This window comes from Colius striatus, chromosome 8, assembly GCF_028858725.1.
Source record: "Colius striatus isolate bColStr4 chromosome 8, bColStr4.1.hap1, whole genome shotgun sequence".
Classification (NCBI taxonomy): domain Eukaryota; kingdom Metazoa; phylum Chordata; class Aves; order Coliiformes; family Coliidae; genus Colius; species Colius striatus.
In genome coordinates this window covers 25,923,382-25,948,428 of record NC_084766.1, presented here as the reverse complement: position 1 = coordinate 25,948,428, position 25,047 = coordinate 25,923,382, and the positions used below count along the sequence as shown (strand labels likewise).

Genomic DNA, 25,047 nt, shown 5'->3' with positions numbered 1-25,047 from the left:
ATGTAAACCCACATGGCTTTACACACCAGCACAAGTAACCAGGCTAAGGCTTCTCACAGAAACACCAAGAAGGAAATAAAGATGCCTGTCTTCCCAGTGTGGTGGCTCACACAGGGTGCAAGCTCACACTCTCTTCTGCTTTTCCTCCTGAGGCTGAAAACAATCCCATCACACAGCAGCCTACAGGTTGCCTATTAGGGCACACTTCCCAGCAGCAAGATGGGTTCAAACCAGGCTTCTCCAGTACACAGAATTACACACAGGTCTTTCATTTTCCCTGCTGACTACTGTAATAGCCCCAGCAATCAAGGAGAAACAATACCTCAAAGGGATCTTCATTTCTATTGTAATGCTTATTTACATATTCTACTAACTAATTAATCCAAAAGAGAGACCCACCATCACTGCAGCCATGTTCTTAAAAAAAACAGCAGTTGATACACGATGTTGCAAGCAGCCTCATCCTCTAGAAGAGCATTAAGCAATCTCAGTACAGTACTCTGCTCTCCCCGGGGGCCAAGAAGTGGAATGACTTCCTGGATCCCAATGGACTCGGGAATGAGTTAAATGCTGTAAATGCTAGGCATTCACAGAGGCAAAAGAGCTGGGTCCTGCAGAGCTCTGGTTTTGAGTTCAGAGCACTTATAATGAGTAAGACTCCTCAAGTTTGGTATTTCAAAGCTGGGCACCCACTCCCTAGTGTCTACATGGGATAATCACAGTTGTTCGCATACCTTGCTTTTCCCTTTGTCTTCAGTTCTTCATCTGTAGAACATGTGGATGATGACATCCATATCTTACTGGAGAGTTAAAAGAACATGGACTGGAAGGTGCTGACACCAGTTACAGAGCCTGTGTAAGTACCCACACTACCTGGGCTTTTCCAAGCAGCTTAGATTGGGAAGATTTTTTTCAGCACAAAACCCCACTTTTTTCTTTGATTTCTTTTAAGAGACAACATCTATTGAAAAATAACTGTTTTTCCCTGTCCTTAACAACTTGTTATGACAGAGGGTTACAATCAGCAGGTCCATTGCATCTGGATGCTGTGGGCTTTCAAGCATATGCCCTTTCAGCTGAAGAAGACACGAGCATCTTGGGTTGCATTAGGAAAAACATTACGAGCAAGTTGAGGGATGTCATCCCTCTTCTCTGCTCTGCACAGTGAGACATCTGGGGTGATACGTCAAGTACTGGGCTCCCCAGTACAGGAGAGATACTGGCTTACTGGAGAGAGTGTAGCAGAGAGACAGGAAAATGAGATGGGACCAGAGTACCCAACATGGAGAGGCTGAGAGCTGTGGCTGCTCAGCCAAAAGAGAAAGTTCAAGGTAGAGCTCATCAACATGTATGAATACCTCACATGAGGATGTAAAAAAATTGGAACCAGACTCACCTTAGTAGTGCTCAGTGACAGCACAAGGGGAAATGGGCACATACTGACATAAAAGAAATTCCATTTAAATGTAACACTTTTTTTACTGTCCATGTGGTAAAATGCTGAAACAGATTGCCCAGAAAGGCTGGGGAGTGTCCATCCATGGAGAAATCAAACTGGACATGGTCCTCAGCAACCCAGTCTAGCTGACCCCCCAAACTGAGCAGGGGTTTGAACCAGATGATCTCCAGAGGTCCTTTCCAACCTCAACTATGCCACAATTCCGTGTTGCTCTCACAATTTCTATGAGCCCAAAGGCTCTTGAGATAAACGTTTTGAAGTGTTAATTCAGCTGAAAGGCAAGAATCTTCTCTGCCATCTTGACAGAGAAGGAAATCAATTTTTAAGACATCATTTTACTTAAAAATAGTAGGTTGTAACTACATCATTTCACCAGGAAAGTACAACAGGAGTAATTGATGTTTGTGTTGATTATAAAACAGTCTATATTTAAAAATGTGTCTTCAAAGTCATCAACAGATTAGGATCATCTGTAACATCTGGTCAAAGCTGCAAACACTTATCAAATCTTTTCCTTTGATTGTTCTTTCCACTTTGGTTTGGTCACTGACCAATAGTCTCCAGAAATTCACTGTTCATGGACACTCACAGCAGAGCTCAACACCTCTCAGTTCCCACACTGCCTGGACAGCCAAGTCTCTCTGCTTTTACCTGCACCATATTTAGGTTTCAGAAAGAGAACTCTTGCTCTCTACATACTCAAGGGCTGCTCTTTTAACAGCCAGGACACTTTCTGTTGTACCAAATTTCTTCTCATAATCCAGGTAGCGTTTAAAGAAGAATTTCATCTTCTTTGGTGCCAGGCTCAGGTGTACGACTCTCTCAAAGATGTCCCTGCAAGAAACCAAAGTGATTGAGATCGCTGTGTTGGTGACAGCACTCAGTACAAGCCCTGTATCCTGCCTTTGAACAAAGAGCAGAAGGGCAGGGGTGACATTCAACCTGCTGCAAAGTGCTAGTGCCTAAAGAATGAGATGCCTGACAACTGGCCAACACCTCAAAACCGAAGCCTTCTATTTGCTTGCAGAATCTAAAGCTACTGGTCAACTTCAGCTAAGATCCAGCCCCTGTATTTAACTCTGCATTTATTAAGTGGATGTGGCTGGGTCCACAGTGCAGGTAGTCAGTCAGACTTCCTCTTGTCAACCCTCAGAAAACAAAGAAAAAGTTTCTCCATTTCTGTTATAAGAAACACAAGGGCTTGATCTCACTCTTCAGGTACTACAAGGCAATCCCTCCACTGGGACAGATGAACCTCAGTACAAGTCCTCTAGTTTCTGTCATACAGGTCACTACTTAGAAATCAGACCTCCTCTGCCCTGTGGCTCTCCCTGGAGTCTCCTCAGTCCTGGCGAGAATAAGCACTTCCCCACACCCTACTTTTCTTTCTCTAGGTGATGGAAATTCTCTTTTGTTCTGCTCTGGGAAGCCCTGTTCAACTTCATGCTGCAAGGTACCTCTGCTCTTTACAGCTGTTGCTTCCAAGCACTGTACTGTGCCCCTTCCCAGGCTCCTGTAGCACAACTCACCGTACTTCCTTCTGGCTGCCATGTTTGATCATGATATCCACGTAGATGGACCAGATGTCTGTCCGCTTGGGATAGCTGCTGAGGGTGCTCTCAAAGAGGGCCTTGGCATGTTCTGGGTCTCCAAAACGGAACTCCAGCTGTGCAAACCTTGAAATGACATCCACATCTGGAAAAAGTAATGACAGGTTAGGATATCACAGCATATCACGGGATATCACAGCTCTCTTGCCTAAGAGCAAGTGGCAACTGTACAGAACAGAGGCAGGCACAGAGACAGCACCATCACTACCCAGAGACAAAATGCTCTGTAGTAAAGTGATTCTGGAACAAGGTGGGATCAGGGTGGGAGAGACAAGGGTCACAGTTCACTACCATTTCAGCTCTCTGCATGAGACAGATGTTTCTTCTTACATTCAAAATACATCCTGCAGCATCCACGAACAGCTTCACAAAGCTGGGACTAGACCAACTGAACTTTTCTAAAGGGCTGTAAGACTCTAAGTCAACTTTGCTTTGGGTGCTCTGCTTTTGCCTGTCACAGCAAATTCTATTTCAGGAGGATTTAGCATTGATGTTCAGGCTGAAATTTCCCCTCCCTGGACAGTCAAGAGCAGCATGTTCAGCACCAACTGGCTGCACTTTTCACGTATTACAAACATAGCCACAGGCAGAGAGATCAGAGAGCAGCCTGTCTACTGCAGACCTCTCAACACATGGTCCACATGAAGGATGGGGAAGAGAGTGCTTACGTTCTTTGGTGGGCAAAGCCTTGAGAGCACGCTCCAAAAGCCTGTGTGTGGCCTCCTTCTGGCCTTGCTTCAGGAGGAAAGAAGCATATTTCAGCCACACAGATTTCTCCTGACGGAAACGCTTCAGCATTGTGTGGTATAATTCTTCTGCTTGCTGGAAAGGCAAAGGTGGGTTAGATCACACATGCATAATAAAGCCTTGTAGCTTTAGCTCTCTTACTCTTGGCCCAGGTATCTCCAAACACTTAGACAGAAAAGCAAGTATCAATAGTTACTTGTCCACTGTTAATCGTAACTGCTAACATCTGATAGCTAGAAGCTTATACAGCCAGCCCTGGGATTTTACTGGCATGACTGATTGGGATACTGGGACCTGCTGGCACTATCTTACCTTGTACTTCTCAGAATTGGCATAGATGTCACACAGATGCTGGAAGACTTTCAGAGGTTCATTGTATTGCACAGCTCTCTCAAAGACCTTCATCAGTGTCTCCTCTGTACCATACATGTTCTCCAAGTTCAGCAGAGCTACCCAGACATTCAGCTTCTCCTGTTCTTCCCTTAAAGCAGAATGTGAAGAAAAACATTTAGGTTTTTTCCAGTCTTCATCAGCTTTTTGCAAACCACCCTAAGAAGACTCACTAACTTGTAGCCTGCCTCCAGGACAAAGGAAGGGGCATAATGATCACTGAAATACCACTTCTGGAAAACAGCACAGCAGTTGGTTCACACTACAACTTTTGATCACTGTTGTTTATAGCTAAAAACCACAAGGGTGATTCAAGAAAGCACAATATAGTTAATCATGCTCTAGAGACAAATGAATACACAAGGGTGCAGCCTTACAGAAAGGGAAACAAGAGTTTCACAGTTTGTTGCATGTTCTAATTAAAGGACAACATCACTGACAACATTATGCTCTTCCAAACCCTTCTGACTGCTCAGAAGTATGTCTGTGATACCTTGGGGAGTTGCTGTGCTCATGAGCTGCAGGTCAGCTGTGGCAACTCAGACCAGACTTCCAACAGACCAGCTGACAATTGCTACCACTTAGTCCTGAGCTCACTGAAACAGACTCTGCCACTCCACACATACAGCCACACGCTGATGATGCGGTGAGAGAAGACATGGTGGCAACTGCCCCACCATGATTTATCCTTTGAGGCAAAGAAAGACAGAGTCTCATTCTTACCTGAAGCAGATTGTTTTAAGTGCTCTCTCTGCCACAGCTCTGGCCTTCTCAATCTCAGTAGCCTGGAGGTGGAAAGCCATGTACTGTAGCCAGAGGATGGAGCTGTTGGGACTGCTCAGCACCAGGCGGTCAAAGTCATCTGCTGACTGGGGCTGTCGACTGGGGTCCATCAAAGCTGCCTCTAATTTGCAGAGCTCCTTCTCTTTCTTCTGCTTCTCTAGCTCCTTCTCTTTCTTTGTTTGTTTCTTCATCTGAAACAGCAAAAAAAGGAGGACTGGGGAAAAGTACGCACTTCATGTAGGAATAGGCAGGTCCAGCTTAAACACAGCCAGACCTCAGTATGTCCAAGGCCTGGTGGTTTTCAAAGGAAGAGATGAGGCCAATTGTTTGAGAGGAGGAAAATGGTACACACACCCCACTCCTTCAGACAGTTCATACCACCAAGAAAAGCAGTAGTACATGAAATCTCATTTCTTCTGATGAAATACACTGAGGGAGCAAACACTTTGCTAGCCTTGCACCCCAGCTACAGGATTCATATTTCAATTCTCCCTCTCATTCTTACCCCCTGGACAAGTGCTCACAACCACTCTTCACTCTGTAAAAATCCAGGATGCATGGGGAGATATTCTGCAAGACTGAGGTATGCTTCTGGATCACTAGGGTGACTCAGGTCTCAGTTGGAAACTGACAGTGCCACGGCACAAGGCACCAGACATGCCTTAACAGAAGTGAAATTTGAGGAACGGGGAGAATTCTGAAGAGCAAACATGAAAGTAATTTATGAGTTTGTTTCTGATTTTGCCAAAATGCTCACACTGGAAAATTCTTCTAAAAAGATAGAGCATAAAAGATTTCTTTCAGCATTTTTCTAAATAAAAGGATTATAATTTGAAAAGATTTTTCAACTCCAGGTTTTCCTGTAAACTTACACTCAGAAAAGTAAAAAACTACAGTTGACATAAAATACAAAAATTTTACTTTAAGGAAAATGTCTGACCCTAAATAATTGGGGGTTTTGGCATGTCAGCATGAGAATTCCTGTTTTCTTGCAGACATGCTAAAATAAGGCCTTTTCTCCTCTGCTTCAGAGATATCTGCCCAGCATCCGGAGCAGTTCAGGAAGTTGTGTATTAGCTGTCAGAGGTATTCCCTTGGGTTAATAGGCTTTGCTATGGGACAGACAGACGTGCAGACATGATGCTGAAACATGACATTACAGCCACCATGCAGTGTCTCCTGTACAGACTCCTCCAGTACACAGTACCTTTGACTGCTGGTCCTCCTCCTCCTCGCTCTCTGAGCTCTCTTCCTTCTGATTTAGCACTGGTACATCCACTGCATTCATGTCCTCATCCCAGGTAAAGCCCATGGAAACTTGCAGCCTGGGAGCTTCACTAGGTTTCCTTATCTGTGTGGAGGAAAACAGGGAATGCCCTGGATTTTAATTTGAAGGTTTTACACTGACATCAGACAACTGATGTTTGCTTGTGGCTTCTCTCTGGACAGTACTGACCAAAGTATTGGTTTCTCATAAAAGTCCACCAGCAAAAACATTAAACTCTGGTTACCTCTGTTGAAATTTAAACTCAATCCATCTCAGATCTTTTCCAGATGACACCGACACCAGTGTGTGACCCCTCTACTTGCAGCAATGATTGTCATCCAAGTCAAAACCAACATATCTCAAGAGGGCTGGGAAGTAATTTCAGGCTCAGATTCTCCTCTAAACTTCTCACCATAGATTTCTTTTTAGCTGCCTCTGCCTCCTGGTCATCATCATCATCCTCCTCCCGGTAATACACCTCAATTCCACTGTCATTTTCATCTGCTGGGCAGGTCTTCCTCTTTTTTGGCTTCGCCTCCTGCAACAAGGAGAATGAGTGCATGATGGAGGACAACTGGAATGACTCTTAAAAGAAATTCTTCACAAGGTAAAGAGCTTTAGAGCAGAGACAGGGTAGTGCCCTGGAACAGCATCCCCCACTGTTCTCCCACATAACAGAGACAACAGAGAATAAACCTATGCTCATTTATATGACCTACAGCATGGGCCAACACAGACAATAAAACCAGGCTGCTAACCCAGCTAACTCCTACTCAAATAGTTTCTGATATTTGCTAAAGTATTAGTATTTGGTACTTTTTCCCTGGTGTGTATAACTCCTCAGTCTGATCCTAGCGGATCCTCCCAGTCCCTTCAGTATTTGGACCAAGTCTTTTGCAATGTCCTGAGCATTAGCATCCATACCTGCTCACTTTCAGAGTTTCCTCTTCTCCGTTTTGTCTTCAGCTTAAGCTCTTCTCTCTTTTCCCTGTCATCTGCTTCTCTCTTCTCTTCCTCTGCACCATACCGTGGCAGGCCTAGGGACTCAGGCAAGACACTTGGCTTCCCAGTGTCCTCAGGCAGGAGAGAGAGCTCAATGTGTTTTTCTTTTCCATTTACACTGTGGTGCATTGCCAGGAGTAGCATGAGAGGAGGAAAAAAAATAATCAGGGCATTTATAGTAAATGTGAGGCTATAAACTTCTTTCAAAGCTTTCTGGTTTTTATCCTTCTTCTTTCCATCCTCTCCTCCTCTACCATCTCTGTTCTACTAATACTTGGCCCCTGTTAAAGAACGTTGGACCTACCCAAGCACTTTGGCAGTGAGCAGCTTTCCTTCAGGCAGGTACTTTTCATACAAGGAATGTTTCTGTACAAAGTAAGGGGAAACATTCTGGAACAGGATTCGGCCCGTAAGAGAAGTGGACAAGCTGAGAAGAGAAGGAGAACCAAAAATAAGTGTTCCACAGTGGGAGAAAAGACAAAGAAAAAAGTGCAGCAACTACATCTGGCACCACCAGTTCTATACAGCAACGCACACACCTTCCCTACTTAAATCTCACAGACTCAAGAAAGTAGTAATGACGTCTTGATTCCCAGGAAGAAACTAATTCTACATTGTGCCATTACGGCAGAAATCCTCCCAAACAAGATTCCAGAATTGTACATTGAAAATAAGTTCTCCAAGGCTCCTCATTTCCCATAATCATTTTCTTATGCCACTCACCCAAAGAATACACCTGATGGAGAGATTGATTTGACATAGCCTCTTACAAGCTGACCCTTTTTAACATCCTTAACACATGTTATTTCAGCATCCTCCACTTTGCTACTGCTCTTTGGATTTAGCCTAAAAGAAAGAGAGGTTAGAAGTTAAAGCACTCTTGTGAATAATCCACATTCTGCTCTGGAAAAGAAAAAGACTCCTTTAGGTGATTCAAATGTACTAATGGATTTTCTGCACCTTTGCCAAACTATACATAGCATTAAGGAATAGACATGCTGCTGTAAACAAAGCCAAACAAAACAGATCAGCCTGGCTTCCTCTGACACTAAGCAAATGAGGAAAGTAAAATGCTGTCTAAAATTCTGCACAGCACTGGCTTGTTTTTTTTTTTCATTTCTAAGATACTTCATTCCATATGGACTTTTGTTCCATAGAGAAGACAAAGCACAAGGCTCAGTTTTAACAGACATTGGGGACTAAGCCTGCTGTTTAATCAAAGTGGTTAAAATGCAGCTGAACATTGAAAAGTAACACATTTGTATTTCAAATTCCATGGTAGAACTTCTCCATTCCTCCCAAATAAACAAAAAAAGTTAAGTCAGGTCTAGAAACTACAATAAATAGAAATTAAATCTGAACCCACGTGAAGAGCTCTACATTAAGTGTCAGACACCTCCATGTTTGCCAACACACAGCACAATCTTTCTGAAGCAGGAACAAGGCTCACTCATTTAAAAAAAATTCAGTCCTTGTCCTTTTAACACTTCACACTGATCTGTCCAAACCAATAGTTACTCTATTTCACTATCCTTTTCCTCACTAGCAGGAGATCAACACCTACCGGGACTGTCGGAGAGATAAATGGATTTTGCCATTCTCATTGGAAAGGATGTAACACCTGCATGGCAGAGCAAGGGGAGAAAACAAAAAGCTTTTTTACCTGTTAAAAATGACACAACTAGAAAAACAGACAAAGCAAAACGAAGCTTCAGAGGAAACAAACCACTCTGCACCTTGGAGCATTTGCTAACACAAACCAGCAAGACAAAACACTTCATGAAATCAGCTAAAGGGGTTTTTTAAACATTTATTTGCTTTACCCAGTCTCTATTGCTAGTACAAAAAAGATTTTTACAGCTGAATCACTTGTCTGTTGCACTGTCCACCTTTTCCAACAAGTCTGTGAAGGAGAGAAATGCCACTGCTTGTGCATTACAAATGTAAGAACTTGCCAAACAGCCCACAGAACCAGAGCAGAGATGGATTAACTGGCTTCCCTCAGTCTCACCAGCACCTTAGCTATGGGAGCAGCTACTCCCAAAACACAGTCAAGGAGGCAGCTAAAAAGGGCTTCTTCACACTTGGAAAATACAAGACTTCCACCCAAACACATACAAGGTACTAAATCAGCATTACTTCTTATCTACAGAGTGAACGTTACAGGGCTGGCATCATCTTATGGCAACAAAAAGCCTGCCACCAGAGGGGGATATTTCTAGAGCCTTACAGTTTGAGGGAACAAGAAAGAGAACTACGGACCTGATAATCTTGCCAACTTTGAAGTCATTCAGAGGATTCTCCACATAAGTATCATTCAGGTGAAAGATGCTGACTTTGCCAGTCTTCCCACCTGGCAGCGCAACAGCCAAACCAACATGTGGAGTCACCTTTTTTACCATGCCCACAGTGACAGTGCCCTGCTCTAGGGACTGAATTCCTGGAAAAAACGAGGAGGAAGAGGACTTCATAACACTCCAGAAACATGCGACCAAAGAAACAGTGGTAATGAGTCAGTGAGGCTGATTTTGGTTGCCTCGTCACATATCAAACCCAGTAGCTCTTGGTAAGATTCAATGCAATGTCTGCCTTTGCAGCCAAGGTCCCCTAGTTGCACAGTTCAAGGAAGGGAATCAGAAGGGCATACGTTTGTAAGGGCTCAAAGGAGGGCTTCAGTCTGAGACAGTAGGAAAGCAATTCCTTTGCCTAAAGGTCTGATCTCTCTTGCCTTGCATGCTGCTACACCTGGGTCAGGGTTGCAGGGGTTAATTCTGCCCTACAGCTTGGCTCTGGAAGGGAACATCTTCACCTGAGGGTTCAATGCAGGCCCACCTCTGAGCAAAGCATCACATGCAGTGAGGTCCTGCTGTTAAGACTTCACTATACCTGTGAGTGACAAGCAGAGGTTTGTTTCAGTGACATCTGTTCCAGTCACTGTAGCTGATATTGCCTGGCCATTTTTGAAGCTCTTTTCTGGATGTTTTAAGATCTGAAAGAAAAGACAGATTTCCATTTGTTACCAGAAAATGAGCTTTGTACAACTCTGACTGCTGTTTCTCCTATGAAACGTCACACTTTATATACATCTTTGATGTGTACACTTGGCTGATAGCTCAGCACTGCTTCAGTGGCTTTGCTACCCTGAGTAAAACTAGCTACAGGCATATAGTCAGTGAGAGTACTGGATTATGAGTTCACATGGATGTCAGAAGTGCCTGCAGTCATTATTTGCAGTCATGTGCATGGAAAAAAAAAACACCTTTGTGCAGCTTATCTGTGACAGTTTCTTACCTTAGTGTTCAGAGATAGCAGTAGCAGAGGAACTCTTCCTCGGATGTCAGGGCCAACTTCTACCTCCAGCCAATTTTTGAGGATGTTATACTGAGAAGACATCAATTAATGAGCAAAACCAGCATGATACCTCAGCAAAACAAAAAGAAAACAAACCAAACAAACCAACCCTCCCTGGTAGATTTGCTAATTTTTAAGGCAGGAAAGAACTACTTCAGCCTTGGCTCTTGTACCAAGCATAAAAGGAGATTTGGCTTCTACTCTAAACAAGCACAATGCTGCTGTGGTTCACAGGTAAGCACACACAGAGGGTCAGCACTGAGTCTACTTTGTGCTGGTGGCATACCCAATTTGTCAAAGGCCCTTTTGCTAGAGTGCAAAATCATGAGAAACATCTGCTGGCAACAAACAGACACAATGAAGAGGATGAGCCAGCTCAACTCCATCAAGTGTAGAAAATCTGACTTCCTCCTACTCGCACCATAAGACACTGCACTTTGCGTGGGCCACTCTCACAGCTGATGAAGACTACAGTAGCATCAGTGTTTTGTTCTGAACTAAGGCCCCTGAGGTCACCCCACTTGCTGCCTCCCCCAGCACATTGCTCAGAAAGACTCTGAACTCACCTTTTTGACAAAACAGGTGACTGTCTGTCCAACACTGTAGAGTCCAAGCTTCTTGAGAGTACTGTCTTCTTTAAGGTTCAGCATTGCTGTGACTTTCCCTTTTATTTCACTGTTTGCATGCAAAGAAAGAGGACATCAGTAAGACAGTTTTGGTGCAAATGATGAGAACAGGAGTCAGAAACCCAAGAAATTATGCTGAGGCAGTACTAACGTGAAAATGCCTTTGGGACAGACATTCATCCCCATCCCCTCCCCAGGGCTTTGGGCTCAAGAGGAAAACTTTCTGATATGAATGGACATGCCAGAGTCCAGACTGGCAGAAGCTGAAGCCAAAAAGATATTCAAAGGAAATTATGTGCTAGAAGAGTACTGTGAGATTTAAGTGTGAAAGAGAGAAGAGGCCTTGACACTCAGCATACACATGGAGGTCCTTGCTCATAGCCATCTCCTTCACAAATGAGAGGAACATTGGAGGCAGTCCACAAGAATACAAGGTCTGTAAAGCATCTGCAGACAGCACAGAGGCCAATACTCACCTTGGTCGAATACTGAGCTCTGGAATGGTCTGTGTGAAGTGTGGATGAGTGATGGGCAGGTACCTAAAGAACAGGAAAATTTCAAAGTTTCTCGTGATCTCCTCAGGCCGCAGTTACCAACCTGTAACCCCTCTTAACTGGCAAAAAAAGCAAGTTTAAGCTGTTTAAAACTACCAAAGCCTTCCAGTTTCAGTTCTTCTAGTACTATTTCAGTGGCAATTTAGGTACCCAAAATACTCCATCAGATTTAGCCCCTCAGGCCAAATCCTACTTGTATTTAAGGCTTACATTGGACCTTAAGAGTTTAGACATCTGTTTTTTTTCCTTGCAACCTATACTCAAGATAAATACAGTGAAACAGGTAGGGACTTAATTCACTGAAATCTGGATATGGGATAGAATGTAATAGTAGATTTCCTTTCAGGCCACAACTAGTCCAGCAAAGGTAACTGTAACAGCATCTATTGACAGAGGCAATGGCCTAGATCATCTGAATTGAGTAACTGTTTCAGCCCTTCCATTCCTCAAGAAGTAATATTACATGCCCATTTTCCCACCTGTGAGTATTCACATCTCTGCCTCCAATGACTCGAGCAGTCACCTTCTGTCCAGCTTTCAGAGTATATGTTGGGAAGGAGCCTATGGGTACTTGATCCAGAATCCGGGATGCATGGATTGAACCCGTCAGCTTGTCATCAACAGCAACCGTGACGTGGGTTGGTTTGACAGATTTAACGGTCCCAGTAACGACATCCCCCAGGGACAGCGAGTGTTTCACAGCAGTCATCTCTTCTGCTGCTGTCTCAGACTCCTTCCTGACCCTTACAAAAACCTTCCTCTTTGCTGAGCCTTGTACTGCTAAGAAGACTCCATGGTCACTCGCCTTCACGACTTTTAAGGTCACAGAGATTGTTTGTCCCACCTTCAGCTTTTCTGAGTCGAAGCGGAAGGTGTCGTTGAAGTGAGATGCTATGGGCACAGCTGCCAGCTGGCCTGTTTCCAACAGAGACACCGTGGCAAACTCTTCTGAGATGTGCTGCACGATGGCAGAGTGCTGGGAGTACTCTGTGAGCCACTACAGAGAAATGAAGACAGTAACTTCTCCTGCTGTGACTCTGATCCCCTACACTCTACATCCCACAGTTCTATAAAAGGAATCAGCCCCTGTTCCCCCCTCCAATTCATGAATCCCCTACAGTTTGCCAGACAAACAGAAACACACAAATCCCAAACTGAACACATACTTGCTTGGGTCTCTGTTTAAACAGTTCTCCCCGAAGAGAAACATACACCTTGGACGTAAGGACATCCACATGAAGAACCAGTGCCTTGGTTTTCTCACCAGGAACAATATTTTTGTCTACAAATGAGAATAAGATTATATCCTGATGACAATGAAGAACTTTGAGCAACTGAGCTAGTGGCACACGACAGATAGAAAGGATCACATGGGGTTCAGTTTAATTCCTGAAGGCCATAGTGATAAAAGAACAGATTCTTCCAACATTAGTGGTGAGAAGGTAGGAAAAAAGCAGACTCTTTTTCCCAAATCAAAAAGTCTCACGTTTTCACGGAAGAACTAAATTGATTTTGCAAAGATGTAATCTTAAACAATGGAGACAAGGTTGATTAAACACAATTTCAAGGTGACAGTGGTTTTGAAAAACATTGTGCTAACATTTGCAGAAGACCATCACCAGTCTATCTGTTGCTGAGGAAACAAAGAAACTCTCGAACACTGAAGTGCTGGGATAATACTCCTGCTGAAGTTAGCAGTTTATATTGGTTTCATTGGTTTACTCATTATCTTATATACTTGTTTGATTCTGCATAATATGGCACTTTTCTGCTTTAATTTTTGAATGGCAAAGTAGTGAAACTGCAGTTTTGAAATCACATTATAGAAAAGAAAAATCAACAGCAGTTTCAGATTGAGGTTACCCCAAGGAACATATTCCTGAAGTAAAAAGTTAAAAAAAAAAAAACCAAGAAAGCTGAAACTAGCATTAATACTTTGTCTATATACAATATGCTGCAACTGAGGATCTTGGAGCATAAACAAGACCGTGCAAGATGCGCAAGAAATGAGGCAAGATTAAGTCTGGTCTACAGGTAGGGTAACAGAGGCACAAGTAAGTGCCAAATCAAGGAACTTGGTTAGCAACTCGCTAAGAAACTAAACTACTCTTCAAGTCCATTCCTACACTGATCAGACTCTTCCCATGTTAGCTCCTCACCAGTAGAATTGCTTTCAGGACAGTCTCAGGGCACAAGAGTGAAAACCAAAGTAAGCAAAGACAAGACCCTCACCTCCCAAATGGTAGCGAGTGGCTGTCACAGTCAAGCCTGTGACACAGCTGCCACTGAACAGTGCTGAGCCATCCTCCTTCACATCCTGCACAACCAGCTGCAGCTCCTTCCCAGGCACCAACTCACAGAGGCTTCGAGCCATGCTGGGCTCCCCTAAATAACGTGAAGAAAAGCAAGAAATCAGTTTTACCTATGTTGTTTCTTTGTAAAACAAGGACAGCCTTCACATTTGCTCAAGAGTACATGAACAAGCACTTATATCCACTTCATAAGAGAAAACAAAGCTTAGGCTCCTCACTCTGTAGAAATAAAGTCAATATGCCACTGTCTTCCATAAATCCTCATAGGAAAGCTCAGGCAGTGTGGGTTGGATGAGTGGACGGTGAGGTGGATCAAGAACTAGCTGAATGACGGTTAGTTTGTTTGAACTAACTTTTCTTTCCCTTAAAAGAGGATTATTTTCCCTTTTTGGTCCTCTGGACCCCCTTTTTTGTGATATCATCCCCTTTAGCAGAACATGTATGATCTTTTACCTCTTCTCTTCAACAGGTTCCTGATTTCTTTTATCTCCTTGAAATATTGATTCAGCAGGGCAAAGCTCTCTGCAGCCGAATCACCCGAGCTGCATTCTGATACCTTCAGATTGAGGAGCACACGCTGCTTCTCCTCATCAATGCTCATCACCTTGGCAATCACAGTCTGTCCTACCACAAAGTGGTCCTTGGTGTCCGTCACAAACTTGTCACTCATGCTCTGTGCAAAGGGAAAAAAGGGGCAAAGGGTTACTGAGCAAAGCTGCTATCAGCGACCTGCAGCACTGTGCAGAAGGAGGGTTTGAGTTCAGAGTTCATGAAAAGGCATAAGAGAAATTAACAAAGACTAATCAAAAGCCATCATTTAAAATTGACGACCAAAGTCAGATGAGATCCTTGTAGAAGCATAAGCTCACTTTGAATAAAGTCTCTTGTTTCAGTTTGGAAGTGAATTAAAACACAAACTTAAAGCAGCTTTTACCTTACTGCAGAAAGCTGTGCCAATGAAGGATCTACAGCCCTTCTGTTCCTTCCTTGTTATTCCTCCTTTGCAAAAAGCCATGTTTCAAGCTTCCCTGATTATATACATGCCGTTTACCCAAGTGAATGCATTACTTACCACTTTGGGTGCCAGTCCTGTCACACCAAAAGGGAACTCCACAAATACTCCAAAGGGCATCACATTCCTCACGTAACCAGTCAACAGCATCCCAGTTTGGATTTCAGAGAAACTTCTCACAACTTGCTCTTCCTGTACAGCAGAAATCAATGCAGACTTCCTGCTCAAGATCTGAACAACCAGTTAGGAAAAATGAGAAAAGATGAAAGAAGTCTGATGCCAAGCAAATCCCTTGGTGCTGCTAACCATTGGCCTAGAGCACTTTTGGCAGGTGATACGGTACAGGAGCTCAAAATCCTGCAAGTCCAATTTCTGTCTTGATCTCTACACTAAAATTTAGCAACTAATGCTCAGTTTTGTGCTTTGATCCTCAGCAGTAAAGATGCATGCTTCACAGTCACAGAAACATCAACTTCCAATTATTCCGGTCCTGATTTTTAGTGTAAAAATGGCAACATTTCTGCTGAGGTTGTGATATCATTAACAGTCCAGAAGCTGGTTGGGAAGATCAGCCAATTCACAACCAAGTCCTGGTTCTGATGGGATTGTAGCAGCAGCTGAGCCTCACTTCAACACAAGGAAGTTACAGTGACTCTTTGAAGCATTGCTAGCTTAACAGGCACTTCCACTTCAGCACACTAACTAATGTACCTTCTTTTTGTTGCAGATACCCTGGATTCCTGCCAGGTATCTCCTTAGCCCCTCACACACTTTGCTTGACTGGTTGAAGTGGAAAAGGATACGACGCACTCTCCCTTGTCACTTAGGTACATAACTCTGGGCAGGACATCTCCCTCTTGAAGACAATGCCACAGGAGCTTACAGTTAGCAACAAAGTCAGAGAGGTGCCCTGTAGGAATAAAGGCTATCACATTGCCTTCATCTTCTAAGATAGAAACTTCTAGCCCATTATCTTTCTTCTTCAAGATTTTCACATCAACCATCTGAAAAGAAAACAAAGGCAGTGACAGAAAATTCCAATTGTCTTTGAAGTCATCCTGTTCGATGCATAGCGAATGCTGTGCTGCAAGGGCTCTGACATGGCCCCCAGCTCTGTGAGAAAAGCTCACATCAATAAGGCTGAACATAAAAAGCATGACAACACTGATAGTAAAATAAAAATAATTCTCAATTCCCAGAGAAATCGAGTGCTAGAAACATTATCTTGATTGTGACTTTCTGTTTGAAGGGCAAAGGGAATAACTAAAGCAAGACTAGAACTGTCCTGCTCCTACATTAGCAATATCTGTACTGTGCTGGAAACTGTTCATTTTGAAATAGTTTTCTAAAGTTGTCTTTTTCCAGACAGCAAAAGCAGATGGTTTTGGAGTGAGGACATCAGCAGCATCCAGAAGTGAGAAGACTCCAACTAGGAGTAGGACATTAACTGGTACCTCCGTAAGGATTGTCTTGGGACTCCTTTATCCTGACAGGTTCCTGGTTTTGATCCAGGACAACCACACAATAAGAAATGTGTATTTAATGCTACTTCCTGACCACTAGCAGCTTATCTTGAACCAAAATTGTTTGAACCAAAATTGTTCAAAGTGACAGTAGATTGTTTGGAAAACAAGGAGGAAAGGCAGAAAAGGGAGTTGTCACTGAGCTCAATACCTCTCCTATTTGATATTTCACTTCCTCTTTCTTCTTTGGAGTACATTGCTTTCTATCCTCTGAGGTAGGGTTACTTGATAACCTGAAGGATAATAAGAGTCTTTCCTGTTCAGGTTCACATTTCAAGACCATTACTTTAACAACCTGCAGAAAAAAGCCATAAAACAGAGGTTTATTTCAGTTGACTCTCCTTCTCAGTGTTCTACCACCTACAAAATGAGATGAGGAAAATGCATACAGGATACACTTCTGTCTTACAGCTTGGATGGCAGCCCAGTGACTACAACTTAACAGGTTCACCAGAGACAACTGTCCTGATCACACATATGGAAAATGGAAGTATGTAATCATCACATGACCTGCATGTGGTAAGTCTGTATCAGAGTTGAGAATAAAATTCAGATCTCCAGATCTGCAGTCAGAAATCTTGATTAGAGAATTACCCTTCTCCTTAGGCAGCCAACAAATAGCAGGACTAAAAGCATCAGAAAAAAAATAACAAAACCGGCTGAGATCTCTATAAGTTTGCCCACAATAATGACAAGAAGTTGGTTAACAGCATGGTTCCAAGAGCATCTGCTTTAGGATGTACAAGATTTGAAACAAACAGGAAAATCAGAATAATGCAGAGGCAGCAAATTGCATGCTTCCAATTCTGAAGGTAAGAGTTTTAATTTCCTTAGAAGAAACTGCAGCCTAGCACCCCAAAAGATGTCAGTAACTCAATCAAGTGTAGTTCCTATGTCACATACCATGGTGTCTCTTGCAAACCAGAACAGAGAGCCAGAAACAAAAGACAGTTCTGTGAAATACTCAAAGACCTGCCCTTTTCACAGCCTCATCTGTTTAAATGGAGCACAACTATTACTTAAAGTGAAAAGACATGAACGTCTCTTGGTGCAGTTGGTTCCTCCAGGGGAAAACTCACGTTGGAGTCAACTCAACTACAGATTCCTCTTTTGCAATCAAACACAAGACACGACATAGGTACAACAATTACCTGGCCTTCATGGAAGACTTTCTCTGGAGAAGATATGGGTTCTGAGCTCAGCTCATTCTTGGGTACCAGACCTTTGACATCATTGTAGAACTTCACAATGCAGCCAAACTCCCTCGCACACACCACAAAGCCATGTGTGATCAGACCTGGCTTTGCATCTTCGTAATTGGAGAGGACTGGAAGCTTTGATTGGACAAGACTTTTCTTTAGAGTAAAGATCAGCTTCTTTCCTTCAGGATTGCATTCTAGTACCTACAAGAATGGAATACAAGAAAGTTCAAAAAGCATGTCTATCATTGCCTTATCAATCCAGGTGCTGAATACTCTGAACAAGAGAGCACAAAGCAGCTGAAAATCCTGCCTGGCAGTACTCACTCGACACCTGACTTCATCTCCCGTGTTGTACTTCTTCTCAGGCTGCCTCAGGATCACATCAGAGAGATGCATGGATGGCACAAGCCCTTTAATCCCATCAGCCACTTTCACCTGCATCCCAATGGGTTTCAGTGAAAACACTTTGCCCTAGAACCCAAAATAGGGAAAAAGATCAGTAAATTCAGCATGAAATGCAGACCATGCAAGGCTAAGAAACAGACGTTACACCACTTATAATCACCAAACCTAACCACCCTCCAAAAAATGAAATCTTAGTCCAACCCACACTCCACCCAACCAATTTGGGGCATTAACTTTTATACATTGTATATGGTTATTTCACAACCTCTTTTCCTTAAGCATAGGCTACTACTGCAAAATCCCAATTGACTCAGACAAACTAGAACTATTTCCAGCAAATACAGTCACAACTCTGACATAAGAATGATCACAAGTGAATAACTTTCTGCTCAGCAGCTGACTGTGATGGTCCATACATGAACTTTTACTTTCAGTACAAGGTAAGTTTTAGTTTCTTTCACTCTTATCTTTCTAAAAACATATTCATGGCCATACATTAGTGGCTAAAATTTTATTGCTTTGGTAGCAACACAAATGAAAAACTTGCACTAAATGGGGAAAGAAAAGTATCACATTTCATCAAGTCCTGCAAGAAGAGGTTTTTCTCCTCTCATCTCACTAGTCTGATCAAAAATTGAATATACTTATGAGGCAGAGCAAATGCAAACTGGCTACATCACTATTCTAAGGCACATTGTACTGTGTCAGTCCTTCAGAAGCTCACCTGCACCACATCTCCTGTGTGGATATCTTGGTATTGAAGAAATCGTGCTTCAATAACCTGACTACAAAAGAGACAGAGCAAGAGAAAACCAATCAGTCAACTTGAAAGAAATACAGGATCTTTGCCTTGTCCAAAACATCCATCATCTCACACACCCCACACCATGCTCTACAGCTCCAGAGTTTTACGTTTTACTCCATTTGACTCCCAAAACAGGACCTAAAGCTCACAGAGGTTCACCACAGGCTCCATTCCATGTGACAGCCACACAGTTATGGCCACCAGTCATGGCTCCATGAAAGAGGAACCCATTATCTGCACTGCTTAAAGCTACACAGATGGAAACACTAAGACGGAGAAGCAAAGAAGGGCTGGGACTTGGAATTTCAAGTTTCAATTTCCTCTTTAGCCACAGTCTTCTGACATGATTTTAGCAGAATCAATTTAGCCTCTATGTGCCTCAGTCCACCAACTATATTGATTGTGTCCCAACTCCCTATAGTACGGGGAGGTTGTCCAGGCAACCTGATATGAGACAGCATAGATGTAAGCCAAAAAACCCAAATGGCAAGCTCCAGTCCAGCAAACTGAGGTGGTATTTTCCACTCTTGACCAAACTTTTCTATCTTTCAAGCAATTTTCTGGAAGATGCTATGAAACTTACTACTTCAGTGATACAACACACATCTCATCCATCAGGCTGTAGTCAATGATCCGACATTTATATTTGCATCCTGCCTTAAATGCTCCAGGTTTAATGGATTTTCTGGTTTTTGAAAGATGTTTCAACTAGAAAAAAACAAATTTAAATTTAGTGCTTGGAAAAAGGAAGCACTGATAAAGACCTTAGGCTGAAGTTGTAGCATCTGACAAAACTGCACCTCTAACATATTCTCTCTGTGCAGCAGGTTTCACCAGTTCTTCCACAACAACCCTCCTACATTCCAACCTGAACAAGGGGAAGTATGATTTGGCAAACATCTTCCACACTGTCCTATTTTTGTTGTGTTCATCTCACAAAGAACATCAAGGCAGAAAAATTGTCTTCTTCCTAGCCTCCTTGCCCAGAAGGCAGATAGCTATAAAGGACTTCGCTCACCACCCTGGTACTTACCCGTGCAAATGCCAGAGTGCCATCATCAAGCTCAAAGACAGCACCAAACTGCTTGTAGAAAGCTTTCACTGTTGACTCTTCCACCACAGCCCCCATCCGTTCATGGGAAAGCTGGTCTGGGGACCCCCCAGGGCGGAGGAAGGCCTGTCGCAGTGTCAGCCGCACCACCTTGGAGCTGGGCTGGACAGACAGGATGCAAGCTTTCACCTGGGAGAACATAATGTGTTCATTAAACACAAGTTTGTAAAGAGAAGAGGAGAAAAGCACACTGCTTGTTTTCAGAAACCGTGCTTAGGACCTGAACCCTTTGTCCATGTACAAGCACCTGCTGATATTGCTATTAAGACAACACTTCTGTTCTAATAGCTTCATGGACGAGGGATTTTTACTCTGTTGTTTATGGGCTAGTCTGGTACATGACTGCACAAGAAATCTATCACTTGCAAGTCTTTTGTGCTTCCCAAATAAGTCTGCCATTACCCCAGCAATGGCTTTGCTCTCTCTAAAGCAGCCACGAGAGTAATTCAAATAAAAGATGGGAAACACAGTTGTCATCAGCAAGATTTCAGAGATGATTCCACTGAAATGTTGGGGAAGGTAAGAGATGATGTTAGCAACACACCAACTCCAACCATCCTTCACCTCCCTTACCACTTGGTCTGGAGCATAGTTCATGGATTTCTCTGGGTCCATGTGCATGAAATCCACAATGCCAGTGAAGGAAGACAGAAAGCTCACTTTGATCCCGAGTGGGGCCACCTAGAAAGGAGAAGGAAAAAATGCCAAAAAACCCAAACTTGCATGCAGCTTTCATGCAGCTCAGAAAGACAGAGCAATTCAGACACTTCACAAAAACATCGGTGCAAATCAACAAGCACAACACAAGAGACAGAAAAATCATTTAACAATTCTGCTTCCTGCACTGTTGCGCTAAAACAACCCTTTAGCTTCTGAAACACTGTGTTCACTCTGAAGACTACTGCTGACCAGTACAATATTCATCTTAGCCAAAGGCCAGAGAAGTATAAAATGGATCCTGTTCTGCTTCAGGCTTCAGCAATAAGTCCAGGCTGAAGCCTTTATACTCACAACATTACACTCAAGGCAGAGATCAGACCTTAGGTGAATGAATTGGAGGAAGCATCTAGCAGATGACAGTTTGCTATTATAAAGTAACTGAGTCCAAGCACAAAATTTTTGAGGGCATAAATTTTCATCTCTGCTTCACCTGTCAGCAAGGCTCAAAAAAACAAATAAACCTACCCCCAAACCCCCAAAGTAGAGTTTACCTTTTGCACTCGAGCTTTCACCACCAGCCCTGGTAATAAATTAGAAAGTGTCCACTTCTGTTGCTCTGTTGCAAGGGACGCAGCAACCTCTGACCGATCAACCGACAAATGGACCACTCTTCCCTCACTCTTTACTTCCACGATAACACAGTTCAAGTTCTGGCCTATTTTCAAGTCAGATCCTACAAAGACAAATCATAGCATAAAACCTCCACCAGAAACACTCAGGGGTTCCCTTCCATTTTCCAAAGCGTCTTCAGAGTTCCCTCTACTTTAAGAGGTTACATCTCCTCTCAATTTAAGCAAAGTGTGCTGCCAGAAGGAATGGACTTGGAAGAGCCACATAGCCTGTCAGAAACCCAGAAGAAACCCTTGCCTGAAACCCAAAAACTTGTTGCAGACCAGCCACAAAACTGCTGTTTTCAGCAACTTGCAAAGACTCCAACTTGACCCAAAGCCTCATAGAGCTGCACGAACGAAACAGATGTAACATGCTTTAATTCATGTCATTTTCCACCTCCATTTTAACTTCTTACCTCTCTTAACTGCTTTGATGTAATTTTGGGCTTTCTGACGAGGCAGGAAAGCATGAGTCCCACTGACTCCAATATCAATGAGGTAGCCATGGTCTTCCATGCTAGACACAAAGCCAGAGAGCAGCTGTTGGGAGGGAAGCACTGCAATTCAGTAATGTGATGAAACAGCTTGGTCTTCAAAGAATACACATCTGGTAAGAGCTTCCCAACCCAAGTAATCACTTGTTTCATAAAGACAGAGAACTGAGTTTTTCATAGGAACAGAAAAAATGCTACATTCTTTCTTATTACACAGCTCATCTGGCAGTGAGGTCTCAACCCTAATGTTATCCAACTATGTACATATGGAGTTCACAAACCAGTAGGGAAAAAAATTGGGATGCTCAAAACCAGCAGGTGCTGTAATTGCAGGCACATGGCTACAGTCATACAGCTGGAAATACAAAAACTAAACAATTACCATCTCCGCAAGGCAGAAATGTTACCTAAAATACGAAGTTAATATGAAGTTAGGTTAAATATTAGTGTATGTACTAATAGGAAAGAAATCTACCCAGAAATAAATCATTAAAGAAATGATCCATATCAAAACTGAATCAGGTGAATGGATTTCACGAGTTACAACCTGGAGTCAAGACACAACACTGCCCTCTCCACCCAGGTCTCTTCCATGGCAGGAAGCATGTTCACATTCTGCTCTGATCCCATGCAAGGACAAACTGAAATGTTCACCCACACATACAAGAGGCACCTCCAAAGCCTAGAGAGGCTGTGACAGACCCAGAACACATACCATGCCTGGTGTTAGTGCTGAAGCGTTGAGGCCCTTATTGACCTTCTTGGGGTCAATGGATAATTTGATGCTCCGCCGTCCGTCGGCACTTTTCTCAATGCTTGTTACGATGCACCTGACCAGTGTCCCTGGAGAATACATGTCCACAAGCGAATGCAAGTCCTGCCCAGCAAGTTGATCAAAAGAGAAACATATAAATTTGACAATATTAAATAACACAAGGCCAGAATCTGTTCCTGAAGTAGCCTTTGAAATGAAAATCCCACAGGAAAGTCCTGTTTCTCTGTCAACATGACAGTAAAGGACAGGAAATGCCACAGATACTAGGATCTCAACATAGAGGCAGATATGCCATGACATGATGCTAGCAAGTCTAGTAGGCTTTACCTAAAAAGCAATACTGTGTGGGCCAGACTGAAGAGTTTGCAGCTGAGAAAACATGTCTACAGAGCCAAAGGTGACCTCATCTCCATCTTTAGCAGGGAAAGCCACTACCACCAAAAGGCTAACACACCTGGCAGATATCACATTCCTCACCACCTTGGAAAAATTTATGGAGTGCTGACACCAGAGAGACAGTATAACAGACTACTCCATCCCGAGTCTCTCTACCAACCATCAGTATCAGGAAAGTTTGATTGGAAAAGCCAGTTCCAACCCAAGGTCAGTCTATGTTAGCATATTGCATGCAGCAACACAATGAAATGGCAAGGGCTGTGCTAATCCCCATGCCCTCACATCACTTCCAACCACTTCCCTAATTTCTCCCCACCATTGCCTACAGCCAGGGATTAGTATTTGGCTTCAGCAGCAGATAGGCAGCACAAATCTCTTCAACAGGCTTCCTATGAAGCTCAAGGACTATTCAGCCAAGCGTAAAGCACTTCAGGCAATCAAATTCAAGTCAGCTGCATGACAGCAGAAACTGGGCTCCTAAGCAAGACTTTAGGGTTGATTCTGAGGTATTATTAATACTCCCTACCTCCCAGGCACACATCACAGTCCCAATCCAAGGTCTCACCTCCAGGAGTTCTCCTTGGGCCACTTGCTTGCTCAGCATTTTACTATAGGCATCACTGATCTGTGTAACTGGCACAAATCCTGAAAGTCCATTGGGCAAGCTGATGACTAGCTCGTAGTCACTAACCTCTTTTATACAACCAAGGAGCAGCATTCCCTCAGAGAGTGCCTGGGAAAGCAGGAAGAATGGCACACAGTGGGTATCTTGGCAAGTCAGTAATAACAGGGTGGTAAACTCAGTGGTGTCCCAAATCACTGATGAATTTTACAGGTTCATTGAAGAAGAAATGCCATTTTTATGTAGTCCAGGGATGAGAGAGACACATAAAATGAAACATTTATCCACAAACCTCAATTGTGAGTGGTTCAATATTCACAACACTATCTTTAGCAGCAACTGTTTTGTCTGCCTTGAACTTTTTCTGCTTTTCTTGATCCTTTTGGCCCCTTTTTCTTTTCTGGGAGCGTTCCTCATGGTGAATCTACAGCAGATTACAAGCAGAGAGGAAACAAACAAAAGTGGATAAAGAATAAACCTTGCACTAAGCAGAACTGCACTGCCTGGAATAAAATTAGAATACTAGGACTGGATTAAAAAAAAGAATAGCCTTGCTAAGTGCTACATGTCTACATGCAAATCTTTCAAAGTATCTCCTTCTGGGCTGAGGCTGATCATTTATAAAACTGTGAATCTTGGGAATGGAAGAGCAGCACAAGTGATCTGCACCACACTCTAGCAAACAGAAAAAGAGCAAACTTAGCTCATATCCATTAACATAGTGACAAGATGCTTGTGGACAGTTTAAAAGCTAAACCCTTCTGAACTTCTTGTGTCACTGCATTCAACAGCAGGAATCTTTAGCAGACCAAAAGAAAGGGGGATATCAGCAATCTCCTTCTGGAAGTCCCTGCTATAATTGACTATAGAAGCAGGGGATGGGAAGGATTGTGGGTCCCATTCTGACAGTGGGAGAGCTCCGAGAAGACTTAATCAAGAACACACAAACAACATACATCAAACAAATTGTCCCGCTCTAACTTGTCATTGTGAGTTTTTCCCTCTGTAGGTTTTTTCTGGATGCCCCCTCGAGGAAAGTTTTCTTCCAAGGATGCCATGCTTGCAGTTCTACAGGACAAACAACAAAACAGAGATTGAACTTACAGCTGTTATGCTTATTCCTCTGAACAAGCTGAAGAAACACACGTCAATTACCCCCAAACTCAGAAGGAATTCAGGCAGCTACTTCAGGGTTAGTGACAAAACAAAAATTCAATTTTCTGTTTGACTACAATGAAGTGTTGCAATGGTTCACCTAAATATGTGCATC

At 43.1% G+C, this 25,047-nt stretch overlaps 1 protein-coding gene across 2 annotated transcripts in view; it reads right to left on the bottom strand.

The window, feature by feature from the left end:
* Positions 1-25,047, bottom strand: part of PDCD11 (programmed cell death 11) — a 28,399-nt gene that overhangs the window by 2,065 nt on the left and 1,287 nt on the right. The window contains exons 2-36 of one of the 2 annotated variants that reach the window (XR_009819202.1): positions 24,734-24,845; positions 24,070-24,201; positions 23,721-23,888; positions 22,700-22,861; positions 21,907-22,030; positions 21,371-21,552; positions 20,733-20,840; positions 20,082-20,288; positions 19,632-19,756; positions 18,968-19,028; positions 18,163-18,309; positions 17,788-18,039; positions 16,788-16,931; positions 15,917-16,117; positions 15,174-15,344; positions 14,555-14,774; positions 14,022-14,174; positions 12,956-13,071; positions 12,269-12,786; positions 11,712-11,774; positions 11,176-11,284; positions 10,550-10,639; positions 10,145-10,247; positions 9,521-9,698; positions 8,823-8,879; positions 7,982-8,104; positions 7,563-7,685; positions 7,181-7,376; positions 6,669-6,794; positions 6,197-6,340; positions 4,930-5,180; positions 4,129-4,297; positions 3,738-3,891; positions 2,989-3,154; positions 1,397-2,293 (exon numbers count right to left, since the gene is read on the bottom strand). Coding sequence is in view for 1 of the 2 variants with exons in the window: in XM_062001707.1 (XP_061857691.1) it covers positions 2,122-2,293; positions 2,989-3,154; positions 3,738-3,891; positions 4,129-4,297; positions 4,930-5,180; positions 6,197-6,340; positions 6,669-6,794; positions 7,181-7,376; positions 7,563-7,685; positions 7,982-8,104; positions 8,823-8,879; positions 9,521-9,698; positions 10,145-10,247; positions 10,550-10,639; positions 11,176-11,284; positions 11,712-11,774; positions 12,269-12,786; positions 12,956-13,071; positions 14,022-14,174; positions 14,555-14,774; positions 15,174-15,344; positions 15,917-16,117; positions 16,788-16,931; positions 17,788-18,039; positions 18,163-18,309; positions 18,968-19,028; positions 19,632-19,756; positions 20,082-20,288; positions 20,733-20,840; positions 21,371-21,552; positions 21,907-22,030; positions 22,700-22,861; positions 23,721-23,888; positions 24,070-24,201; positions 24,734-24,835 (5,517 nt within the window). In the remaining variant the exon portion in view is untranslated. Of the gene's footprint in view, positions 1-607; positions 2,294-2,988; positions 3,155-3,737; positions 3,892-4,128; positions 4,298-4,929; positions 5,181-6,196; positions 6,341-6,668; positions 6,795-7,180; positions 7,377-7,562; positions 7,686-7,981; positions 8,105-8,822; positions 8,880-9,520; positions 9,699-10,144; positions 10,248-10,549; positions 10,640-11,175; positions 11,285-11,711; positions 11,775-12,268; positions 12,787-12,955; positions 13,072-14,021; positions 14,175-14,554; positions 14,775-15,173; positions 15,345-15,916; positions 16,118-16,787; positions 16,932-17,787; positions 18,040-18,162; positions 18,310-18,967; positions 19,029-19,631; positions 19,757-20,081; positions 20,289-20,732; positions 20,841-21,370; positions 21,553-21,906; positions 22,031-22,699; positions 22,862-23,720; positions 23,889-24,069; positions 24,202-24,733; positions 24,846-25,047 lie in introns of those variants that run through there. The other variant, XM_062001707.1, reaches the window with a different exon arrangement.